At 50.6% G+C, this 24,210-nt stretch overlaps 1 protein-coding gene and 1 long non-coding RNA gene across 9 annotated transcripts in view; one reads left to right on the top strand and one right to left on the bottom strand.

The window, feature by feature from the left end:
* ADGRL1 (adhesion G protein-coupled receptor L1) overlaps positions 1-8,296 on the top strand; it is a 44,776-nt gene extending 36,480 nt beyond the window's left edge. For 6 of the 7 annotated variants that reach the window (XM_067733571.1, XM_067733570.1, XM_067733569.1 and 3 more), the window contains 13 exons: positions 145-267; positions 794-1,008; positions 1,303-1,473; positions 1,912-2,121; positions 2,214-2,434; positions 2,642-2,708; positions 3,104-3,195; positions 3,860-4,028; positions 5,306-5,434; positions 5,621-5,717; positions 5,811-5,939; positions 6,078-6,095; positions 6,584-8,296. In XM_067733571.1, coding sequence (XP_067589672.1) covers positions 145-267; positions 794-1,008; positions 1,303-1,473; positions 1,912-2,121; positions 2,214-2,434; positions 2,642-2,708; positions 3,104-3,195; positions 3,860-4,028; positions 5,306-5,434; positions 5,621-5,717; positions 5,811-5,939; positions 6,078-6,095; positions 6,584-7,326 — 2,384 coding nt within the window. In that variant the 3' untranslated portion in view covers positions 7,327-8,296. The remainder of the gene's footprint in view (positions 1-144; positions 268-793; positions 1,009-1,302; positions 1,474-1,911; positions 2,122-2,213; positions 2,435-2,641; positions 2,709-3,103; positions 3,196-3,859; positions 4,029-5,305; positions 5,435-5,620; positions 5,718-5,810; positions 5,940-6,077; positions 6,096-6,583) is intronic. The other variant, XM_067733572.1, reaches the window with a different exon arrangement.
* On the bottom strand, positions 264-24,190 carry LOC137222405 (uncharacterized). Of its 2 annotated transcripts, XR_010942429.1 has the most exons (5): positions 24,047-24,190; positions 23,126-23,229; positions 3,908-4,084; positions 1,953-2,091; positions 264-1,744 (listed from the first exon to the last, which is right to left on the bottom strand). It is a non-coding gene; the product is annotated as an uncharacterized lncRNA (long non-coding RNA). The 2 variants fall into 2 exon arrangements; XR_010942430.1 differs by lacking the exon at positions 23,126-23,229 and having other exon boundaries at positions 3,908-4,162; positions 24,047-24,107.
* Between the last annotated feature and the right edge of the window lie 20 nt (positions 24,191-24,210).

Below are 24,210 nucleotides of genomic sequence, written 5' to 3'. Positions count from 1 at the left end.
ATCTTGAACGGTGGGGGCCCCCTCGGCCTGGAGACCGTGGGGGATACCCTGGCCCTCGACCTTGGGCCTCTTGCCACAGCCCGGGCCTCTGGACTGTGGACAGACCCCCAACCTTGTGTGCCCTGCCGTCCCCTGTTCCCACAGTCCTCGAGGTCACAGTCCTGAACACAGAGGGTCAAGTGCAAGAGCTGGTGTTCCCCCAGGAGTACCCGAGCGAGAACTCCATCCAGCTGTCCGCCAACACCATCAAGCAGAACAGCCGGAACGGTCAGTGCCCGAGCCCCGTGCGGGCACCCCTGCTCCTCTCGCGGAGGACGGCGGTTCTTAGCTTTTATCGCACTGAAGAATCCGAAAGGAGGTTGGGACCCGTGGCCACACACAGGTGTCCTTCATTGAAGCTAGTGTTAACATCTCAGGGGGTTCGTGGAGACCCCCCCCCCCCCGAAGCCCCACAGAGCCAAGCACGCTTCGCAGTTAGTAGGGCTCACTCCTGTGCAGTGGCAGTTCAGGGAGGCTTGCGCCATTTGAGATGAAGGTCCAGAGAGGTTAGGGATTTGCTCAACGTTACACAGTAAGTGAGAGGTGGGCCGGGGACCCGGCCTGTGTATCCCGGCCCACTGCCCTGCCGTTGAAAGCTGCCTATAACTGAGCAGGGGTCCCGCAGAAGGGCTCCCAGAGCCCCACTTGCCTGGGCTGCAGCCTGCCTGGCTTCAGAGGTCCTGGCGGCCAGCGTGGTGGAGCTGCACACCAGCCAGGGGCTGACAACACACCCTGCTGTGCCTGTTCTCCCCAGGAGTGGTCAAAGTTGTCTTCATCCTCTACAACAACCTGGGCCTCTTCCTGTCCACCGAGAATGCCACGGTGAAGCTGGCAGGTGAAGCGGGCGCGGGGGGCCTGGGGGGCGCCTCCCTGGTGGTGAACTCCCAGGTCATCGCAGCGTCCATCAACAAGGAGTCCAGCCGAGTTTTCCTCATGGACCCTGTCATCTTCACTGTGGCCCACCTGGAGGTGAGCTGAGGCGCCTCCTCCCTCCGTGAGGTCCCAGCATCCTCCATTGTCCCTGGCTGTGCACGCCCCCCTACTGTGTGTTCACCCACCCCGAGAGCAAGTTACAGCCCCTCCCTGGGGCCCCAGCCCCCACCTCAGCAGCTTGGGCCATTTTGTCCCCAGAGGTCTCAGACTGTCACCTGGAGCCCAGAGCCCCAGGCACTCGTCTCCTGCTTGTCGCTATCCCCATAGCCGGGTGTGTGGGCTGGAGTGGGACTCCCCGGATCTGACCCCCCGGTCACCACCACACAACAGGCCAAGAACCACTTCAATGCCAACTGCTCCTTCTGGAACTACTCGGAGCGTTCCATGCTGGGCTACTGGTCGACGCAGGGCTGCCGCCTGGTGGAGTCCAACAAGACCCACACCACGTGTGCCTGCAGCCACCTCACCAACTTTGCCGTGCTCATGGCTCACCGCGAGATCGTAAGCTGGCCAGCGCTCCGCTCCTCCGGGCGGGCCCACTTTCTGGCCCGGCTTTGCATGGCATCCTAGAAAGTGCTGCATGGGCGGTGCCGGGGAAGGCCAGCTTCGTGGGCATGGGGGGCCTGAGTCTTGCCCGGGGCATGAGGCCACACGTCTGGTTCTCTTTGGTCACGGTCCCACCTTCTCCCAAGGCACTCTGGAGAAGCACGTTGGTGTCACCTTTGTCATCTCTCCACGAGCCTTCCAGAGCATGAGGAAGTGAGCGTGCCGCCTGCAGAGGGGTGGGGGCCGGCAAGTTGGCCAGGGGGGCAGAAGGCCGGGTGGGCTGCACCAGTGGTGCTCGTGGCCCACGGCCTTGCCCGTAGCTGGCACCTAAGCGGAGCCCTGGCCACATGCGAGACCAGAGGCGCTAAGTACACCCCCTGCTCCTTCCCCCAGTACCAGGGCCGCATCAACGAGCTACTGCTGTCAGTCATCACCTGGGTGGGCATCGTCATCTCCCTGGTCTGCCTGGCCATCTGTATCTCCACTTTCTGCTTCCTGCGGGGACTGCAGACTGACCGGAACACCATCCACAAGAACCTGTGCATCAACCTCTTCCTGGCCGAGCTGCTCTTCCTGGTTGGGATAGACAAGACTCAGTATGAGGTGAGCAGGACTCCAGGGCAGGAGAGGATGGGGGAGAGACGGCACCGGCCGGCCGGGGCAGCCCCTCACCCGTGGTGCTCCCCACTCTCTAGATTGCCTGCCCCATCTTCGCTGGCTTGCTGCACTACTTCTTCCTGGCTGCCTTCTCCTGGCTCTGCCTGGAGGGCGTGCACCTCTATCTGCTGCTGGTGGAGGTGTTTGAGAGCGAGTACTCCCGCACCAAATACTACTACCTGGGCGGGTACTGCTTCCCAGCCCTGGTGGTGGGCATCGCAGCCGCCATCGACTACCGCAGCTACGGCACCGAGAAGGCGTGAGTGCCCCCTTCACCCCCCGAGTCTCTCCCCCTTGCTGGCTCCCTGCTCAGCAGCATCCCGTGGGCCAGGACCCTCAGGGCACTGGCCTCCCCTCTCCTGAGCCCCGAGGCCGCAGCCAGCAGAGTCCCTGGGCTCCTGGAGTCAGAGGGAGGGAAGAGCCCCCCCCCCCACCTCTCAATACCCCGGCCCTGCTTCCTTCACAGCTGCTGGCTCCGAGTGGACAATTATTTCATTTGGAGCTTCATTGGGCCTGTCTCCTTTGTTATCGTGGTAAGTTGGAAGGCGGTACCCCCAGTACTGAGTCTCTGTCCTTCATCCAGCCTAGCTCTGACCCCAAGGCCCCCCTTCTCCCCAAGCCCTTGAAAAGCATCAGAACTGAGCAGCCAACTAAGAAAACGAGAGCAGAGTGGGCCTGTAGAGCTCCAGCACTGAGGTCCATCCTTCCAGGAGCTGTGATTTGAGCCCCGGCTCTGTGTCAGGCCATGGGCCCTGCCCCCCGGCCCCGAAGCCACATTAACAGTTACACCAGTAGACAGGCACCTGGGGGCAGGTACAGCAGCAGAGGGGACCCTGAAGAAGGGGGGTCGTGCCTGAGACTTGGCCAGGAGCTGGCGCTAGGAGGCAGAGGGACCCTGGCCCAGCCCCTCCCCTTGTCCCGCCCCCAGGTGAACCTGGTGTTCCTCATGGTGACTCTGCACAAGATGATCCGGAGCTCCTCCGTGCTCAAGCCCGATTCCAGTCGCCTCGACAACATTAAGTGAGCACCCCCTCGCCCCACCCGTGCCCCGGGACTTTCCAGGCCTCTCCCGGCGTTTCCTGAAAGGTGGTGTTCTCGCCTCTGGTGTCACATACTGTGATTTTAAGGACAAAGATGGTGTTTTACTGTGTTTGTTATGTATCTATTTAACGAGTATTAGAAAACATGGTATTAGCACATCCAGCTGTGGTTTTAGGCACATAATTGCTAAGGGTGAGACTGAGTTCAAAAAGTGAGTCCAGGGAATTCCCTGGCGGTCCAGTGGTTAGGACTCTGCACTTTCACTGCCAAGGGCGCAGGTTCGGTCCCTGGTCGGGGAACTAAAGATCCCACCAGCCATGCGACTCGGCGTAAAAAAAAAAAAAAAAAGTCCATTTCATGGCAACTTAAAGACAGATAGGCAGCAAAAGATAGTTTAAAGGTCTGGAAATACGGCCAAAAGGATGAAGGATGCAGGAGAATGACTGGCCATTCACAGAGCCCTGACCCCTGACCTCTGCCTGCCCCTCAGGGTCAGCTTGGGTGAAAGTGTCACTGGGCAGGCCTGCTCATCCCAGGGCAGCGTCCAGGCCTGCTCAAAGAGGGACACGCAGCAGGGCTCTGGGGGAGGCATCTCTGCTGGCAGGGACTTTGATGTCCCTGTTCCCTCTCCACCTCTCCCCAGATCCTGGGCCCTGGGGGCCATTGCGCTGCTCTTCCTACTGGGCCTCACCTGGGCTTTCGGCCTCCTCTTCATCAATAAGGAGTCGGTGGTCATGGCCTATCTCTTCACCACCTTCAACGCCTTCCAGGGGGTCTTCATCTTTGTCTTTCACTGCGCCTTACAGAAGAAGGTGAGGTCCAGGGAAGGGACCAGGTGCCTGCCTTCTGTAGCGGGACCTGTGTCTGCCTGGAGGGAAGCACAGTCTCACAGGGAGGATTTAGGCAGGGGTGCAGAGGATTCTGGAAAAGAGCAAGATACAGGGGCCTAGAGGAACGAGAAAGCAAGGCAGATTTGGGGAGTTGGGACATGGTTGATGGACCCTCCCCAGGGTGTAGGGCACAAGTCAAGCATGTGGAGGGAGATGACTCTGGGTGCCACCCAGACAGAACATTTCCGACTTTAATAGTTGTGGGATAAAATGTGAATTTTGTGGTGATAGGAAGTTTCTTTTTAAAATAAAGTGTGTTACAGTCTGAATCTTAAAAAAAAATAAATTAAGGAGATAACAGAAGCAGAAGAATGTGGAGAAGGGTGTACGGGCAGTAGACTCAAGACTAAAGCCAGGGAAACTGAGCCAAGGCGTTTGTAGATTCATATCCTGAAGGCAGTGGGGAGGCCCAGTCAGACTGTTGTTGGTCTTAGGGGACAGTGAGGGGGGTAAGGCTAAGGAAGGGATGAAGGAGGCAGTGATCACAAGTCTTGGGTGCAAGGTTGACTGTTCTGCTCAAAACTGTCCCATGGTCCTCATCGGACACACAGGGACATCCTTACAGAGGCCCCCAGGCCCATACGGTCCAACCTGGGCTTCCCCTTCTCTTCCCTTCCCTCCAGCCATGCTCTATCTTCTGCTCCCTCAGACACCTAGACATGGACCCTCCCCAGGGCTTGTCCCCCGCCCCTCCCCACATATCCACAGGGCCCACTGCCTTATTTCTTTTAGGTCTTTGCCGAAATGTCTCCTTAGTGAGGCCTCCCCTGATCTTTTTGAAATCGTGCCCCCGACCCCCACCGACAGCACTGCCTAACTCCCGGCCATGGTTCTCAGCAGCACCTCACACCATCAGACGCCCTACATAACACACTGATGTTTCACCCGTGTTCAGTCTCTGTCTGCTAGAAAATACCAGCTCTGAGAAGTAGGGCTTTGGGTCTGATTCGTGTCTGTCCTCGGGGCCTAAAGCACGCCTGGCGTATAGAGGATGCTCATTAAAGATCTGTTGAGTGAATGAATGGATGAGAAATTATTGGTGGAGGTGGAGAAAGGAGGATGGGCCTGAGTGAGAAGAGAGCCTTCTTGGCTGGCTGTTGGGAGACAGGAGACAGTGGGGCTTCTGATCCCCACCAGCAGCTTGGTCACTGGACCCCCAAGGCGGGGGCACCTACTGCCTGTCCTCCTCGCCCCCCCAGGTGCACAAGGAGTACAGCAAGTGCCTGCGTCACTCCTACTGCTGCATTCGCTCCCCACCCGGTGGTGCTCACGGCTCACTCAAGACCTCAGCTATACGGAGCAACACCCGCTACTACACGGGGACCCAGGTATCCAGGCCGGGGGCTGGGGCACCAGGCAGGGCTCCCTGGGGCTGAGTGTTGGAACCGAGAGCCCAAGAGGCAGGGCAGTTCTCTGCCCAGGTCCCTGGTGGTGCTCATCAGGCAGGTGGTCTCAGAAAGATCGTGGAGGGTGGGCGGCCCAAGGGCCCCCTCACGTCTGAGCTGTGTCCCCAGAGCCGAATCCGGAGGATGTGGAACGACACCGTGAGGAAACAGACGGAATCCTCTTTCATGGCGGGCGACATCAACAGCACACCCACCCTGAACCGAGGTGAGACTGGATCCCTCACCCCCGGCTTCAGTCCCTCAAGATTCCCGAGCCCAGGTCTCCTGGCCGCCTTGTGACCTCTGACCTCCTGGGCAGGTACCATGGGGAACCATCTGCTGACCAACCCTGTGCTGCAGCCCCGTGGGGGCACCAGCCCCTACAACACTCTCATTGCCGAGTCGGTGGGCTTCAATCCTTCCTCACCCGCCGTCTTCAACTCCCCAGGTGAGAGCACTGTGGTGCCAGGAGAGGGTGACAGCCCAGGTCAGGTGGCATCCTTGTGCCTCCTGAACTGGAGCCGAGACTTGGCATCCTGAGCCCGCTCTCTCCTTCTCTCTTTTCCCTCCTGGCCGGCACCTGCAGGGAGCTACCGGGAACCCAGTAAGTGTGACTGTTTCCTGGGAATATTTCCAAGGCCGGGAGGGGAACGTGACAGTGGCCTCCTCAAATGGCCTAACTTAAGAGAGAAGAACTCGAGTGCCCCCCACCCCCCCACACACACATACAGACAGTCTCTGGCTTGGCAGCTGGCTGGAGGGTGTCGCGTTGGGTGGGGAATGAAGGTGATGGGGGGGACAGAGCGTTGGAAAGGGATCTGGTCACCCAGATCTCCTCATACTGCTGAGACTCTAAGCCCCCAGCTGCAAGGGGACCCTGGGGGAACTGGTCCCCACACGTACCTCCACTAGTCTTCTGCTGAGCTGGTGTCCTCAACTGCCAGTGAGGAAGAGAGGGAATACAAGACCCCAGTCCCCAGGGGCAGGGGTGAACCCAGGGAAAGCCAGGTGAAAGCAGGCACCCCCGTCCACGTGGCCTGCGCCCCTCTCACTGCCCGGCTCTCCTTCTGAGCAGCTCCCTTCTGCCTGCAGAGCACCCCTTGGGAGGCCGAGAAGCCTGCGGCATGGACACGCTGCCCCTCAATGGCAACTTCAACAACAGTTACTCCTTGCGAAGCGGGGACTTCCCTCCAGGGGATGGGGCCCCCGAGCCACCTCGAGGCCGGAACCTGGCCGACGCTGCCGCCTTCGAGAAGATGATCATCTCGGAGCTGGTGCACAACAACCTTCGGGGTGGCAGCAGCGGAGCCAGGGGCCCTCCACCGCCTGAGCCCCCCGTGCCGCCAGTGCCAGGGGGCAGCGGCGAGGAAGAGGCAGGCGGGCCCGGGGGTGCTGACCGGGCAGAGATCGAACTTCTCTACAAGGCCCTGGAGGAGCCACTGCTGCTGCCCCGGGCCCAGTCGGTGCTGTACCAGAGCGATCTGGACGAGTCGGAGAGCTGCACAGCGGAGGACGGGGCCACCAGCCGGCCCCTCTCCTCCCCTCCGGGCCGGGACTCCCTCTACGCCAGCGGGGCCAACCTGCGGGACTCGCCCTCCTACCCGGACAGCAGCCCCGAGGGGCCCAGTGAGGCTCTGCCCCCACCCCCACCTGCACCCCCTGGCCCCCCCGAAATCTACTACACCTCGCGCCCGCCGGCCCTGGTGGCCCGGAACCCCCTGCAGGGCTACTACCAGGTGCGGCGGCCCAGCCACGAGGGCTACCTGGCGGCCCCAGGCCTCGAGGGGCCAGGGCCCGATGGGGATGGGCAGATGCAACTGGTTACCAGTCTCTGAGGGACCTCACGGACCAGGGGCTGGTGTCCCAGGCCGGGGACTGAACCCTGGGTAGGGCTCTGGTGGCAGAGGGAGGCTGATGGAGACTGGCTGCTGGGCCACTCTCTCCAGGTGCCCCTTTGCCATGGGCCCTCCAGGCCCCCTGGGGGCTCTGCTCTGGGGGCCCGAGGTGCAGGGTTCACAGACAGGGTTTCCCACCAGCCGTGTGCACCAGCTCAATTTGGGGCAAGTGCAGTGAAGAACCAGGAGGTCCCCAGGGGAGTGAGGAAGGAGAAATTGGAAGGGTGCAGCTCACTCTTGACTTCCCCCTCCCACCCCCTACTCATCCTACTCCCTGGAGGGCAGCGAGGGCTCTGGTTTCCCTGGGTCAAAGGCCCTGCTGGATGGAACCCGTCAGCTGCTCCTCTCTTTGCAGCCAGAGTGCTGCCAGTTGCACCGGGATGGAGCAGTGGGGACAGGACAGATGGACAGGTTCCTCTGCACTACAGTTCCCTGCTCCACGGAGACTGGGGCCTCTGACCGGGGAGAGAGCCCTAGCGGGGAGAAAGCCCCAGGGCAAGAGGAATGGGCGGTTGTGGCTGGTGGTTTAAAGGTGGAACTTTCTCCGAAGCTCCTTCTCTCTGCTCTTCGTCCCAGCCTTCCCAGCAAGCCTGCCCCCTCAGCCCTCCTTGAGTGCACCCAATGACCCCCTCCCTTGGGGCGACTCCTGATGAAGCACAACTCCCCGCAGGGCCCCCAGCCCACAGGGGTGGCCATACTTGAGCAGTTCCCAGTCCTGTGGGCTTGGCTATGGGGAGCAGATTTTGGGTCTGGATCTCCCTGGGGAGTGGGTCCTGGGCTTGGATCTTTCCCTAGGGGGCCCTCTTACCCCTTCCCTCTCTCCTCTTCCTCCGTCCCCATTGCTGTAAATATTTCAATGAAATGGAAAAGGAAAAAAAAAAAAAAAAGACAAAAAAAGAAAGAAAGAAAATCTCATCACTTGAAGCCACCAGGAGCCTGCGGCCCGGCCAGCCCGGGATTTCTCCGGAGCAGAGCTGCGCCGCCGGGCCCTGGCAGCCAGGACTTCTCTGTGTACGTGTGCATCCCCAGCCGGGTGGGCGGGCCGCCAGAGCAGCTTTTTACAATCCAGAGACAGAAAACAAAATCTAGAAGCAACATCGAAACAAAGAACCCGTTTCCTTTCCGGCACCCGGCACCCGTTTCTGTTGCCTCCTTCCCTCATCCGCCTCTCCCTGGCCTCAGTCAGCCCTCCTGGGGCGTGTACCTCACTGCCTGCCCCAGGACTTGGGGCCTGTCTCCCCTTCCCCTCCCCACTGGTCCGGGGGAGGCACCCTCACACCCAAAGATGCTTTTGCCAAGGTGGCTGCGCTGTCCCTTGGAGTTCCTGCTTCTTGTACATTGCTTCTGGGACTGGGCCTGGGAGGAAGGGGCCGATTTCCCGCCTAGAGAGGTTGAGAGGGGAAGGAAAATGAGGGCAGCAGCGTTTGACAGATGACTGAGGAGGGAGGGCTGGGGGCGGTGAGGTGGTTCTCCTTCACGGGGTGGGGAGGTGAGAGGTGAGAGACTGCCTTCCTTACCCAACATGCCCCCGCAGGGGAGACAAAGCCAGGTACCAGGGCCTGGCTGGGGTCAGGACACCCATGTTCAGAGGGTTCAACCCCAAACCTGCAGATGCTGGAAGCTCCAGGCTTGGGATGTCTCCTGAGTACCTCTCCCAGTCCCCTCTCCAGTCTGTCACCCTGGCCTTCCCAGCAACACCCCCCCCCAACTCTTTGGGGGTAGCATAGTCCCACTGCCATACTAGCCCAGCCCTGTCATTTGCCATTTCCCCAGGGGTGGCCCTCCACCTCTGCTCTGACCCCTCATCTCTTTTGTCCCTCCCTCTTTTCTCACAAGTGCCATGAGTTTTCAAACATCTTCGGGTCTCAGCCTGCTGCTGCCATGAACTTTGGGTTAATGGGGAGGAACTCCGGGGAGGAACTGGGGGAAAGGGACAGATAGGTGGCTGGAGGGACCCTTTTTGCTGCTAAAAAGCCCCTCCCTTCTCCTGAGGAGCTAGGGCTGGCTTGTCCCCATCAGTTATAGGGGAGAAGGGGCCAGACCCAAAGATGGTGGTTTGTCCCACATGGGGGGACAGGCGTAGGGAGAAGGTAAAGGTGGGTTCCATCTGTTTTCTGGTAGGGAGTTTAACCCGTTTCACCAGACCATGGGTGAGTCTGGACGGGCAGGTGAAGTAAGGATAGGAACGGTCTTGCGCAGATGGCTCTGTGAGGAGGGCAGGAGACAGCTCCGTGGCTTTCCTTGGCTTCACTAGGCCAGGAACTCCTCTTTGGGGAGGGGTGGCTGGAGACCTGTGAAGAGATGGTGGGAGACAAGGGTAGATGGAAGAGTGGGCCCGGCCCAGGCATCAGCCCAGCTAGAGTCAGAGAATGCCTCTGACCAGCAAAGAGGTCTGGAAGAGAGGGTGGGCTGGGGGAGTTCCCAGGGGAACTCCTGCGTCCTCTCCCCTGCCCAGTCCTCCTTTTATCTCTCCAGACTCTGACAGTCAAAGGGAGAGAGAGGGTACAGCGGGTCCCTTGGTTCCCATTCCAGCCAGAATCGCCAAGGTGGATTCCCAGGCCTCAGAGTTGTGTGGCAGGGCCCCCTGGTAGGGCTGGAAACCACTGCAGTCCAGCACAAAGCTACCCCGAGAGCCCAGATGTCCCCCCACCCCAACCAGACCTGGTGCCTTGATGCCCCCACTCCAGCTGGGACGGTATAAAGAAGGAAGGGTCTTGGTTTCCTCTCCTACTCCCTTTCTTGGGCTCCTGAATTCATTTGCTTTCAAATCTTATTTTTCTCTGGGTTTGGTGGGGGTTTTTTGGCTTTGGTTTTGGTTTTCCTTGCCTTTTTCTCTGTGTCTCCACCTCTTTCCCTGTGTCTTTCTCACTGTCTCTGTGTTCCCCTTCTCTTACCCTCAATTTCTCTCTGTCCATTTGGGCCTCCTCCCTCTTCTCCCATGCCCCCAGTCCCTCCTTGGTCTCCTTTTCGATATGCCAAACCAATTTTGGGTCGAGTGCATTTAACGAGAACAAAACAAAAGGCTCATAACAACAAGAACGTTTCAGAAAAAAAAGTTTAAAAAAATTGTTGAGTCAAAAAAAAAATCAAACAATAAAGAAATTAAGATTTCTTGGAATGACAAGAGTAGCGTGACTCATTTGCGGGGGGAGGCAAGAAACAGGTGAGTGGATCTGCACGGAGCATCCCCGTGAGGCTGGGACCGAGTGAGGAACCTGCACTGCCGCATTTAGAACCCACAGCAGAGGACTGGTGAGTCACAGAATCATTAATGTTTATAGAACCTGGTAGATTCAAGGGCCTGCTAGGCAATGCAGGTGCAGTTTCTCTCTGAATCCTCATAAATGCTCTGGGCGGAGGTTATTCGAGCTCCATTTTACAGATGGAGAAACTGAGGCTTATAGCACCTGGATGCACATCCAAGTCTCTGTGGGCCAGGCCACTGTGCCATGTTGCGCCTCAAGCCCTTCTCAGCCTGGACTTCGGTCCACAGGCTATATTAGAGCATAGCATAGGAACTGTATGCCGTGCCTGTCTGATTCCAGCTGCTATTTCTAGACTCCCACACGTTACTGGAATGGTGCATTTTCGGTCATGACAGCACAGTGGAATTGCATCATGTGTATTTCACATTCTCACAGTGCTCAGAGAGAGGAATGACCAAGTAGTGCAAGCACTTCTCTCCATGCCCCTCTGCCCTCAACACTGGTGTCCAGGATGCCGCACTCAGCCATTCCTCCTCCCCACTCCCCAGCTACTCCTTCCCAGTCTCCACACTGGTTCCTTCTCATCTCCTGACCTCTTAATGTTGGCGAGCCCAAGGGCTCCACCTTGGACCTTTACCTACACTCACCCCCTGGGAGATCTCATCTCATTAAATGGTTTTTAAATACAGCTGACCCTTGAGCAACACAGGTTTGAACCACACAGGTCCACTTAGATGAGGATTCTTTTCAATAAGTATATTGGAAAAATTCTTGGAGATTTGCGACAATTGGAAAAAACTCGCAAATGAACCATGTAACCTCGAAACCTTCAAAAAAAATTAAGAGGCATGTCATGAATGCACAGAATATATGTAGATACTAGTCTATTTTATCATTTACTACCATAAAATACACACATATCTATTATAAAAAGTTAAAATGTATCAAAACTTATGCACACACTGACAAACCGTACACAGCCCCATCGACTGCACTAGGCTACCATAAAGCAATCATATTGCTGCTTCTTCATTTTCAGTGCATGAATCATCATACCTGTAAATAAAAATGGATTTCTTTTTCACATTTTCTTTTCATTTTTGATGTCTAGTGTTAGTAATATGTGTAATATCTACAGTGTTTTTTATAAGACTATATTGATGTAGGTACTGACAGACGATTCATCTCATAAATAAATGATGTACGCTTTCGGTATTGATAAATACAGTACCGTATTGTAAATGTATTTTCCTTACGATTTTCTTAGTAAGTTTCTTTTCTATTGCTTACTTTCATGTAAGAAGACAGCATATAATACATATACAAAATATGTGTTAATTGACTGTTTATGTTATGGTTAAGGCTTCCAGTCAACAGTAGGCTATTAGTAGTTAAGTTTTGGGGGAGTCAAAAGTTATACATGGGGCTTCCCTGGTGGCGCAGTGGTTGAGAGTCCGCCTGCCGATGCAGGGGACATGGGTTCGTGCTCCAGTCCGGGAGGATCCCACATGCCGCGGAGCGGCTGGGCCCGTGAGCCATGGCCGCTGAGCCTGCGCGTCCGGAGGCTGTCTTCTGCAACGGGAGAGGCCACAACAGTGAGAGGCCCGCGTACCGCCAAAAAAAAATTATACATGGAGGTACTTCGCTGGTGGTCCAAGTGGTTAAGAATCCATGCTTTCACTGCAGGGGGCACAGGGTCTGGGAACTAAGATCCCCGCATGCCACAGTGTAGCCAAAAAAAAAAAGTTATACATAGATTTTTGATTGCACAGGGGTCAGCACCCCTAACCCCTGCATTTTTCAAGTGTCAGCTGTACTATCTATTATGCTGATGACTTCCAAATGTAGAGCTCCAGCCTGAACTTCCATCTTGAGATCCAGATTCATTTACATCCAACTACCCACTCCACATCTCCCCCTGGGTGTCTGGTAGGATCTCAAAGTTAAACCCAGTTCCACGCACATGTATACACACACCACTGTTCCAGTTCCTCCCACAGGCTTCCCCACCTTGATTAACGGCAAGTCCATCCTGAGACTCAAGATAAGACCCCTGGAGCCTCCCTTGAACTCACTCATTGTTTCATACCCCATATCTAATCTGACAGTAGATGCAGTAGTGCCTCTAACTTTGAAATACCCAGAATTAACTAGTTCTCACTACTTTGGTTCAAGCCACCACTGTCTTTCACCAGGACCACTGTAACAGTCCCCTAACTAGCTCCCTTGTCCCTCTTCAGGGGACACACAAAACAGAATGATCTCAGTAAGCATATTTTTTGTCCCTCCTCTGCTCAAAACTCTCCAAGGCCGCCTCTCTCACCCAGACGAAACGCTAAGGTCAGCACAATGGCCCACAAGGCCCTACAGCATCAGATCTCATCCCTACGGCTCTCCTCCTTCCCTCCACTCCAGCCACACTGGGGTGCTCACTGTCCACAAACATGCAGGCAACTCCTGCCTGCCTCAGGGCCTTTACACTGGTTGTTCCTAGGGTTCACCTATTCTCCCTTTAGGGCTTATGAAAATAAGAGCTTCCCAGCAGGCCTTCCCAGGCTACTCCATTTAAATTGCAACTGGCCACTCCAGAACTTCCTAACCCCTGTCTTGCTTTGTCTCCCATAGTGCTCCCATCTCACAAACTGCCTTTTTTGCTTGTTTATTGTGTGCCTCCCCCACCAGAAAATAATGTACAATGGTCTGTTTTTTCACTGCTGTTCCCTACTGTTTAGCACAGTGTCTGGCACACACTAGGTGCTCAATAAATATCTGTGAAAGGACACACAGCTGAATGGAGCACAGGACCCAGAGTAGGCCTGAGATGAGAGTTAAGACCATTCCCTCAGCTGCTCTCAGTTCCCATGCACCCCTCACTGTGCGATGCTGTTGTTACTTCAGCATGGCCCTGAAATCTAAGTTCAGCAATTTAGCTGGTGCCCAACCCTATCCTATGCTGAAGAGGAACTGGTTCTACTAGACTTACAGAGAGATGCTCTGTGAGCAAATTCAGGAGCTTTAAGCGTAAACTTAATTATTTATGATTTTGACCTCATGCTCTGACTTTGAAATTTTATCCTAGCATAAGATGAAAACACAGCCAGTTCTTCCACCTTTTTGTCCTTTACCTTCCCGGCACTGTACACATCCGACTCCTCTACCCACACAGTGAAACCTGCTGTGCCTGACAACCTGTGACCCTCAGTGGTTGTTAGTGGCACCTGTACACACTTGGGGCAACCATTAGCACGTGCCCAGGAACAGTAACATTTATGTTGATATTCATTTCAAAGCTCTTTCCTACATTTCATCTTATTTAATTATCACAAGATATATATTATCCCCATATATCAGATGAGGAGACTGAAGTCAGGGTGAGTAAATGACTTACTCAAAAAAATAAGATTACTATGCAGTTCAAAGTGCCCACACCCTGTAGACGCTTTACATATGCTGTCCAATTTAATCCTTTCAACCACCCAGTGAGGCAGGTTTTAGTTAGCTCCAATATACAACTGCAGAAGCTGAAGCCCAGAAAGGTTCAGGAACATACCCGTGTTCACTCAGCTAGTAAGAGAAAGATGGACCAGGCCTCCATCTTGGTCTTCCTGTCCCAGGGGCTGCATTGAGGGCTGTCTGCACCCAGCTGCAGTTGCCCAGGCCCCATCGCTGCCCAACAACCCCACTCGGCATTCACTAAGGGAAGCTGACTATCTGGCTCCCCACATCAGAGATGCCCACTAATCATGCCACACCCTGATGGTCCCTATGTAGCTAGTATGTTAGGATTGTCCAGAGTGGACTCACGTGAGTTAAGCCAGAGGGAAGGTCTTAATGCAGAGCAACAGAGGATTCGCTTCAGATCCCCAAAGGCTTCAAAGCATTGGAGCCTCTGCCGTTGAGAAAACCTCCTCTCTCCCGTGAACTCTTGGGAAGGCCTAGGGGTGCCAGGCTGAGGCTACTCCTTTATCCCTACAATATCCTCAGGCTTATTCTGCTTCTCTCTTACCCTTTCAAACATCTCAGTCATGGCAATGAGCTGTGATGACAGGACCCTCCCCCATTTATATCCCTTCTTACTTCACTGGGACTCACCTTGACCAAAACCCTTGCAACCACTACTCTTTCCTGTCTGTCCTGCCCCACTGTCTTCCATCAACCTTTGCCTCTGTCCAAGTGATCCCAGCTTCTCACAACTGAAGCCCTCACTTTAAGCCAACCAGTCCTCTCCTGGGAATTGATCCTAAGGAACCATGCATGTGCATGAAGACAGCGACAAGAAAAGTTCGCTGTAGTAAGGCTTCTAAGAGTGAAACACAAGAGAGAATCTAAAATTTTAGCAAAGAAAACTGTTACATAAATAATGCACATCCACAAACAGAATACCATGCAGCCATTCAAAATGATAATGCAGAAGAACACTAAAGGACGTGGAAATATATTCATAATAATACTAAGGGTAAAAACCTAGATATAAAAAACAGGGTAAAGTATGACCTTACTTTTGTTTTGATGGCATGTATATACAAAAAGTGTGTGTATACAAATATGAAACTGTGTATATATACAAGTGTATATGTGTATGTGTATATGTGTGTATAAATATAAAATATATGCAGGGACTTCCCTGGTGGCACAGTGGTTAAGAATCCGCCTGCCAATGCAGGGACACAGGTTCGAGCCCTGGTGCAGGAAGATGCCACATGCCGTGGAGCGACTAAGCCTGTGCGCCACAACTACTGAGCCTGCGCTCTAGAGCCCAAGTGCCACAACTACTGAGCCCACGCGCCACAACTACTGAAGCCCACGTGCCTAGAGCCCCTGCTCGGCAACAAAAGAACCTGCCGCAGTGAGAAGCTCGCGCACCATCTCTCTGCAACTAGAGAAAGCCAGCGTGCAGCAACGAAGACCCAATGCAGCCAAAAAATAAACGTTTTAAAAAAAGAAAAAATAATTTTTAATTGACTTTAAAAAATAATAATAAAATATATGCAGAATATAAAGCTATACACCAGAATATTAACAGGGTAATTTTAACTTTCTCACAACTCTGTATTTTAAAAATTGTTTGCATTAATATGTATTACTTTTGTAATAGGAAAAAGTATTTGTGTGCCCCACTTTCTACGGAAGAACAAAGACCAAGAATAACCAGCACAAATGGAAGAAGAAAGAACAAGGTGGGGAACTAGCCTTACCAAGACGGGTTATAGTGTGGTAATATTTAAGTCAATGTGGTATCTGGCACAGGAAGAGACAAAAAGTCCAATGGAAGAGACCTGTGACTAGATGGAAACTTGCTCTAGGCAGAGATTACAAATCACTAGGAAAAGGATGGATTAATCCAGAGGATCTTATATTTTTTTGTTCTTGAGATCCCTTTACCCTTTTAAAAATTCCTGAGGATAAGGAGGGGGATGACTGGGAGGAGCACAGAGGATTTTTAGGGCCGTGAAAATACTCTGTATCATACTGTAATGATGAATACATGTCATACATTTATCCAAACCCATAGAATGTGCACCAAGAGTGAACCTTAACGTAAGCTGTGGATTTTAGGTGATAATGATGTGTCAATATAGGTTCATCAACTGTACACAAATTCACCACTTTGGTGGTGGATGTTAATGATGGGGGATACTATGCATGTGGGAGGGGGAGAGGTATATGAGAAATCTGTCATGAACCTAAAACTGCTCTAAAAAAAAAAATTAAATCTTTTTTTAAAAAATGAATGTGGGGCTTCCCTGGTGGCGCAGTGGTTGAGAGTCCGCCTGCCGATGCAGGGGACACGGGTTAGTGCCCCGGTCCGGGAAGATCCCACATGCCGCGGAGCGGCTGGGCCGGTGAGCCATGGCCGCTGAGCCTGCGCGTCCGGAGCCTGTGCTCCGCAACGGGAGAGGCCACAACAGTGAGAGGCCCATGTACCGCAAAATAAAAATTAATGGGGACCCTAATGAGCTGTTGTTTATGGGGATAGAGATTATTTATATTTACTGAATTGGAAATTAAAACTGAGCAAAATTTTTAAATATTTAACTAAATTAAATTGGTTAATAAATCTATTAAATGTTAAAATAAATAACCTATTTTATTAAAAAGTAACTATATGCATATTTTAAAAACAAAGTAGTGCAAAGAATGGCATTGTTTTACATTTTTGTAAAACTCCTACTGTCTGGTGTAATGAAAGGCAGCTGTATTCTCACATCAGGCTTCTGCAATCAATCTGTTGCAATATGCTGTTTTGGTTGAAGTATGTGAAGAAAAGCCAGCCTCACAAAGATACATAGTTGGAAAAGGGAGGAGTATCATAGCCTTTTCAGCTAATTGGGGATATTTTACTTTGTTACTATACCAAAACTCAACAAGTGGTGGTGTATTAAAGTTAGTTACAATGTTGAATATGAAACTGTATCAATAAACTTTTCATACTCTGTTACACTGAAACCCATTGGTCTATCTTACAAATTTTAATTGATCTTTTATGACTGATTTTGTAACATCATGCATTGGTCTTTAGGAAAATATTGATATGCTGAGTTATTACATTTCACTCTACAGTATTTTTAAAATATATCTGTTAATAATATCACCACTGATCTCATCAGGAAAACCTTTAAATATTGAAAAGTTGTCAGGCTGATGGTGGTGAATAAAAGTTTCCTAAATGTCTAAGTTTTGCTTAAAAGCTCAAATATTATCATTGGCAACACACTGTTAATTTTCCTCCAAGTGACCACTCACTGCATTTGTTTCTGAGAAAATACATAGCATATATCCTAGTCTGAATAATTAATAATTAGCAATTATTCAAGTAAAAACTGTGTTCATGAAAAAAGTCAGCAGTTCCACCTCCACTCAAACAACTGTGCATTACCTCAACTACCATCATTCTCCAGCATGCGATAGAAGTGCTCTATGCAAGCGTCGCATTTCACCACCCAGAATATTAGAAAGACCTGCTGTAGGGCTAAGCTTTAACACAATTACTACTTTCACTGCTTCTTCAAGGACATTCTTAAGTGAAACTGTTTTAACATTGAGCGTGTGTGTGGTGGTGAGGAATACAATGACAACCACTACCACAATATGGTGACACTGCACTGTTTCCTGCTAAGGGGCCAGAAGTTTTACCCATTGTTTTTGTACCAACAGTGCACAGACAACACAGCACAAATGAGAAAGGCAAATAATGCCTTAGAATTGTTATGAAAATAGTTTATCTCATGGATTCCCTAAAAGGTTCTTGGGGATCCCCAGGGGATCACATTTTGAGAACCACTGGACTACTCAATAAATGGAGCTGGGACACGTGGTTATCCAAATGAAAAAAATTAAACCTACCTCACATCATAAACAAAAATAAATTCCAGATTGTTTGTTTTTTAAGCTAAATATGAAAAGTAGACCTTCCAGAAGAAAATACAGTAGGATATCTTACTGATTGCAGCGTAAGATTTCTTAAGCAAGACACAAAAAAACACAAACTACAAGTAGATTCATAATTCTGATGACATTAAAATGATGATGATGATGATGATAATAATAAATTCTGAACATCAGAAGACACCATACAAATGAAAAGGCATGCCTCAGATGTAAGAACTCCTGCACTCAGTAAGATGAAGACAATCCAGCAGGAAAATGGGCAAAGATATGAACAGGCAATTCACGAAAGGCAAATGGTAAATAAACATGAAAAAAGCTCAATCTCACTATTAATCATGGTAATGCAAACTGAAACCAATAATTCACACCCATCATAAAGACAGACATGTAAGAGTCTGACAATAGCAAGTATGGATAAGGACACTGAGCAATAGCAACAATGCTGGTGGGAGTGAGAACTGGAACAATCATTTTGAAGAACAAACTGGCAATATCTAGTAAAGGTGAATATTCCCCAAACCCAGCAATTCAACTCCTAGGTATGTAGCCTAGAGAAACTCCTGCATGTGTACACAAAGAGCCATGCACAACAATAAACATTACAGCACTGTTTGTAAGAGTAGAAAACCGGAAACAAGCTAAATACCAAGCAAGAGGTAGATGGATAAGTAAATACTGTCCAACAAAACTTTCTGTGATCACAGAAGTATTCTTTATCTAAGCTGTCTAATGTGGTAGCCACTAGCCACAAGTGTCTATTAAACACATGAAATGTGGCTAAGTGACTGGGGAATTGAATTTTTCATTTAATTTTGATTAACTGAAATATAAATAGCCACATGTGGCTAATGGTTACTACATCAGACAGCACAGCCATACACCAGTGAAAATAAACGACTAGAGCTATACACGTGTCATATATATACCTCTGAAAAGCATTATGTTCGGGGCTTCCCTGATGGCACAGTGGTTAAGAATCCGCCTGCCAATGCAGGGGCCGCAGGTTCGAGCCCTAGTTCGGGAAGATCCCACATGCTGCAGAGCAACTAAGCCCGTGCGCCACAACTACCAAGCCTGCGCTCTAGAGCCCGCAAGTCACAACTACTGAAGCCCGCGTACCACAACTACTGAAGCCCGCGCACCCTAGAGCCCGTGCTCCACAAGAGCAGCCACCGCAGTGAGAAGCCCACGCACCGCAACGAATAGTAGCCCCCGCTCGCTGCAACTAGAGAAAGCCTGCGCACAGCAACGAAGACCCAACACAGACAAAAATAAATAAATTTATTTTTTAAAAAAAAGCATTATGTTTGACCCCAAAAAAGCAGCTTCAGAAGGTAGGGCTGGGGGACTTCCCTGGTGGCGCAGTGGTTAAGAATCCGCCTGCCAATGCAGGGGACACGAGTTCGATCCCTGGTCCGGGAAGATCCCACATGCCGCAGAGCAACTAAGCCTGTGCACCACAACTACTGAGCCTGTGCTCTAGAGCCCATGTGCGGCAACTACTAAGGCCTGCATACCTAGAGCCCATGCTCCGCAACAAGAGTAAGCCACCGCAATGAAAAGCCTGTACACTGCAACGAAGAGTAGCCCCCACTTGCCGCAACTAGAGAAAAAGCCTGCGCGCAGCAACAAAGACCCAAGGCAGCCACAATTAATTAATTAATTAATTAAAAGAAAAAATGAAGGTAGGGCTGGGACCAGAGTGAAGCAAGTTAGGTGTCTAGAATGAAAATTTTAGGAGGCACTCACCCTCAGAGTCATGCAGGTACAGGATGGCACTTGTGTGACTTGGAGGGTGTGTCTCCTTAAATGTTGTGCCCTTGCTTTCCTCATCCTAGTTCCGGCCCTGTCAGGATATATGTGGTATGATACTGTGTTGGGGGTCCCCAAGATCATCCCTGACTCACTAGGAGGAGTCACAGGATTTAGCATATAGCCTACTCAGGGTATGATTTCTTTTTTGTTGTTGTTGTTTTGGTTTTTTGCATTTGTTTTTTTTTTTTGGCCACACCATGCAGCATGTGGGATCTTAGTTCCCCAACCAGGGATTGAACCTGTGCCCCCTGAAGTGGAAGCTCAGAGACCTAACCACTGGACCACCAGGGAATTCCCCAGGGTATGATTTCTTACAGTGAAAGGATCAAAGCAAAATCAGCCAAGGGAAAAGGTGCATGGGGCGAAGTCTGGAGGAAACCAGGCACAAGCTTCCAAGAGTCCTCTCCCAGTGGAGTTACAAAGGACGTGCTTAGTTCCTATAGCAGAGCTGTGACAACACGTGTGAAATGTTGTCCACCAGGAAAGCTCCTTAGAGATACAGTGCCCAGGGTATTAGGGTGGGGGGCGGGTGGGGCAGCTGGTCAAGTACCAAACTTCCAGACTCCAGAAGGAAAGCAGGTGTTCGACACAAATCACATTGTTTGTACAGTTTAGGCACCATGAGCCCCTTGTATTATTTAGGGAATGGTGTGAACCCTCCTGAAATCCAAGTTCCTAGACACCAACCAAGGGCCAACCTTGCAAACAGGCCTTTCTAAGGAGAGCAGTCTCAGGCCTGCTATAGTTGACTCTTTTGTATAAAGTTGTAGAACATGACATACAATACTATACATAGTTTAAAGGCACATATTAAAGATATACAAACATGCACTGAAAAATAAACACCAAAACCAGGATTGTAGTTACATCTGAAAAAAAGGGGAGAGGAACGGGTTTCAGGCAGGGGTATATAAGACCTTTCAATTGCATCGCTAATGTTTTACTTCTTAAGCTGGGTAATGGGTAAAAACATATTTGTCATGGCATTCCTTATGCTTGTTTTTGAGTGTGAGTGCACCTGAAATACTACATAAGAAAAATGATGACTTATCTCCTAATTACTATGCGCTACTAACAGTCCACGTTTATGGTGTTTATGGAGTACTCTTCACATTCCAGGTACTATGCTAAGTCTTTATATGGATTTACACTTTAAAAAAAAATTTATTGAAGACTTCCTATGCTAAGCTCTGGCAATACACTGAGACTTCAGTGTGAGACAAGTGAGATCTCTGTCCTCAACCAGCTTTCAGTCTACTGAGGGATGATGAGAGATAAAAAGCACAATTAGGGAGTTCCCTGGTGGTCTAGTGGTTAGCATTCGGCGCTTCCACTGGCCCAGGTCCAATCCCTGATAGCGGAACTGAGATCCCGTAAGCCGTGCGGCCAAAAAAAAGAAGCACAATTAAAATCAACATATCTACAGATTCTGGTAAGTGCTCCTAAGATAAAAAATAAAGCAGGTTTTTGTAATTAATGGAGGTCTACTTTAACTAGGGTGGTCCAAGAAGGCTTCTTTGGGAGAGACATTTGAGGTGAACCATAAATGATGAGAATGAGACAGCCACCCAATTATCTGAAGGAAGCACATTCCAGGCAGAAGGAACAGCAAGTGCAAAACCCTGCAGCAGGAATAAATTTGGTGTATTGAAAGACGGGAAATGAAGCCAACAGGGCTTGAGAGTGGTCACAAGAGGGAGACTGGTAGCTGAGGCTTGAGAGGTCAGCTTAAGCCAGTGTGCAGGGCCTCCTAAGCCAAAGTAAAGATCGTAAGTTTCATTCTAAGTATGATAAGCCTTTGAAGGTTTTAAGCAGGGTAATGACATGATCTGGTTTACAACTGAAGATTATTCAGCCAGCTGTAGGGAGAAGGCATTATAGACAGGGCCATTTTCTTCATTAGCACCACAGACATAATGCTTACGGCTGATGAGCTTTTCAGAGGCTATGAAAAGGTTGGGGCTGGGAATAAAGGAAAAAAAGTTCCACGATGCAAAAAGAAAACTACGAAGTTGTAATGAATAAATGTTTAATTAAATGTCTAGAAAACATATCATAACAACTTCATTCAACAAATTTTGTATTCATAAACAATCGAATTACATTTGGAAATAATTTGAAAATTAGATTTTCTCAAGTCACAAAAATTCCCAAGGATGCCCAGTGACTGCCAAGAAATCATAACTGATTGTAATGTGAATTTTCTTGCAGCCAAATCGTGTCAATGGGAGAAAAAAAATCTGGGCTTCCCTGGTGGTGCAGTGGTTGAGAATCCACCTGCCAATGCAGGGGACACGGGCTCGAGCCCTGGTCCCAGAAAATCCCATGTGCTGCAAAGCAACTAAGCCCGTGTGCCACAACTACTGAGCCTGCACTCTAGAGCCCGCGAGCCGCAACTACTGAGCCTGTGTGCCCCAACTACTGAAGCCTGCGTAGCTAGAGCCTGTGCTCCGCAACAAGAGAAACCACCGCAATGAGAAGCCTGTGCACCTCAACGAAGAGTAGCTCCCACTCACCGCAACTAGAGAAAGCCCACATGCAGCAACGAAAACCCAATACAGCCAAAAATAAATAAACAAATTTATAATAAAAAAAAATTTTTTTTTTATTTAATGTGAGATAGAGATACAAAAAATAATAATAATGCCTAGCATCATGAGGCCACAGAGGAGGCTGGATAGGAAGTGCTAGTGGCTTGCTCAACCCACCCCCACCTCTGGGACGGGTGAAGGGCTGGAGATTGAGCTCAATCACCAGTGGTCAGTGATTTAATCAATCATGCCTAATGGAGCCTCCGTAACAACCCAAAAGGACAGGGTTCAGAGAGCTTCTGGGTTGGTGAACACGTGGACAATGGGGAGAGAGAGCGCGCTCAAAGAGCATGGAAGTTCAGAGAGCGTGGAAGTTCCACACACAACCCCCCCTTCCCCATACCTTGCCCTCTACATCTCTTTCATCTGGTTCTTCCTGAGTTAGATCCTTCTATAATAAACCTGTAATCTAGTAAGTTTAAAAAAAAAAAAAAAAAAAAAAAGGCGCTAGTGGCTTGAAACAGTACTGTTCAGGCTTACACTGAGTCTGAACACTGTCCAGGGGACCCTTGGAAAGGTTTCTCCCAGGAGAGGACATCTGAGCAGAGACCTGAATAACAAGAAGGCACCAGTCATGGCAAGAGCTGGAAGAAGAGGTGGGGCTGCCATGTCAGATTTTTACGAAACTAAGAGGGTCAGTTTGGCTGGACTGAAGTTGGGGGCTGGGTGTTAGTAAACAAAGCATGTAGAGTCTTGAAGACAATATTCTCATACTGAGAACAACAGAAAACCACTCACATTTTAAGTGGGGTGGGGGTGACTGATCCAATTTGTTTCAGATCTGCACTGTCCAATACAGAAGCCACAGGGGATCACGAGCTCCTGCATGTGGCTTAGTGCCGCTGTGAAACAGAACATTCCCGTCGCTTAACTTTCATCAATTAACATTTCAATTTAACACCGACAGAAGACTGAGCTCATGGGAAACTTTTAAGCATGCTGGGTACAGCTTGGGTATGTGAATCCACATTTCAACTGTAAATTTTATGAAACCTAAACTATTTCCGGTGAAAATGCAGGGTCCGGATCACAGATGTGGTATAAAGTGTAAAACACACAGGATTTCAAAGCCTTAGTACTAAGTAACAAAAAGTAAGATACCTCTGTTGTATTTTTTTATACCGATCACATGTTGAAATGATATTGTGGCTATATTAATTTTAGTATATTAAAATTAACTTTTTAAAACTTTTTTTTTAACGTGGTTACTAAAGTGTAAAATCAGGTATGTTGCCGCTGGTGGAAGCACAGTGAGTGCGGAGGTCCCTAGAGTCTTCCAGGCTGGGGGCCACGGTGGTCCGGCCTACGCCTGGGAGTGTGGAGAGAAGTTTCTAGACGTATTATGTAATCATAAGTCAGGAAAGTCAATTTTCACGACCCTGTTCAATGGGCAGGGAAACGTGGCCTCGGGTAGCGACTGGCAAAGGCCGGACTCGAACTCCCACTTACAGCGCTGTCCACATGAAACCTCCCCAGAGGCTCCCGAGGGTGTAAGAACTGGATTCGAACCAGGCCCGACTCCCGGTCCCAGGACTCAGCGCGCCGCGTACCGGCCCCACCGTCTCCCCTCAAGAGTGAGTTAAACGTTCACAACGTCTCCCAGGCCGCTGGGCCCGAGGGGCCAGGAGCCCCCTTCGAGAAACTTCCGACAACGCTCACCAGCTGACAGACGCCAAAGGTACAAACGCTCCTCCTTCCTCTTCACACGCGGCTCAACCGCGCCAGCAGACGACTTCCGCTCCACTCCCACGAATCCCCGGCCGATTCTTCTCCCCTCCCGCTTCCCGCAGCCATCTCAGCCAATAACCTCTCACAGAATCTGC

The sequence above is a fragment of the Pseudorca crassidens genome, chromosome 3 (genome assembly GCF_039906515.1).
Source record: "Pseudorca crassidens isolate mPseCra1 chromosome 3, mPseCra1.hap1, whole genome shotgun sequence".
NCBI classification, from domain to species: Eukaryota; Metazoa; Chordata; class Mammalia; order Artiodactyla; family Delphinidae; genus Pseudorca; species Pseudorca crassidens.
This window is presented reverse-complemented; position numbering and strand designations above follow the sequence as displayed.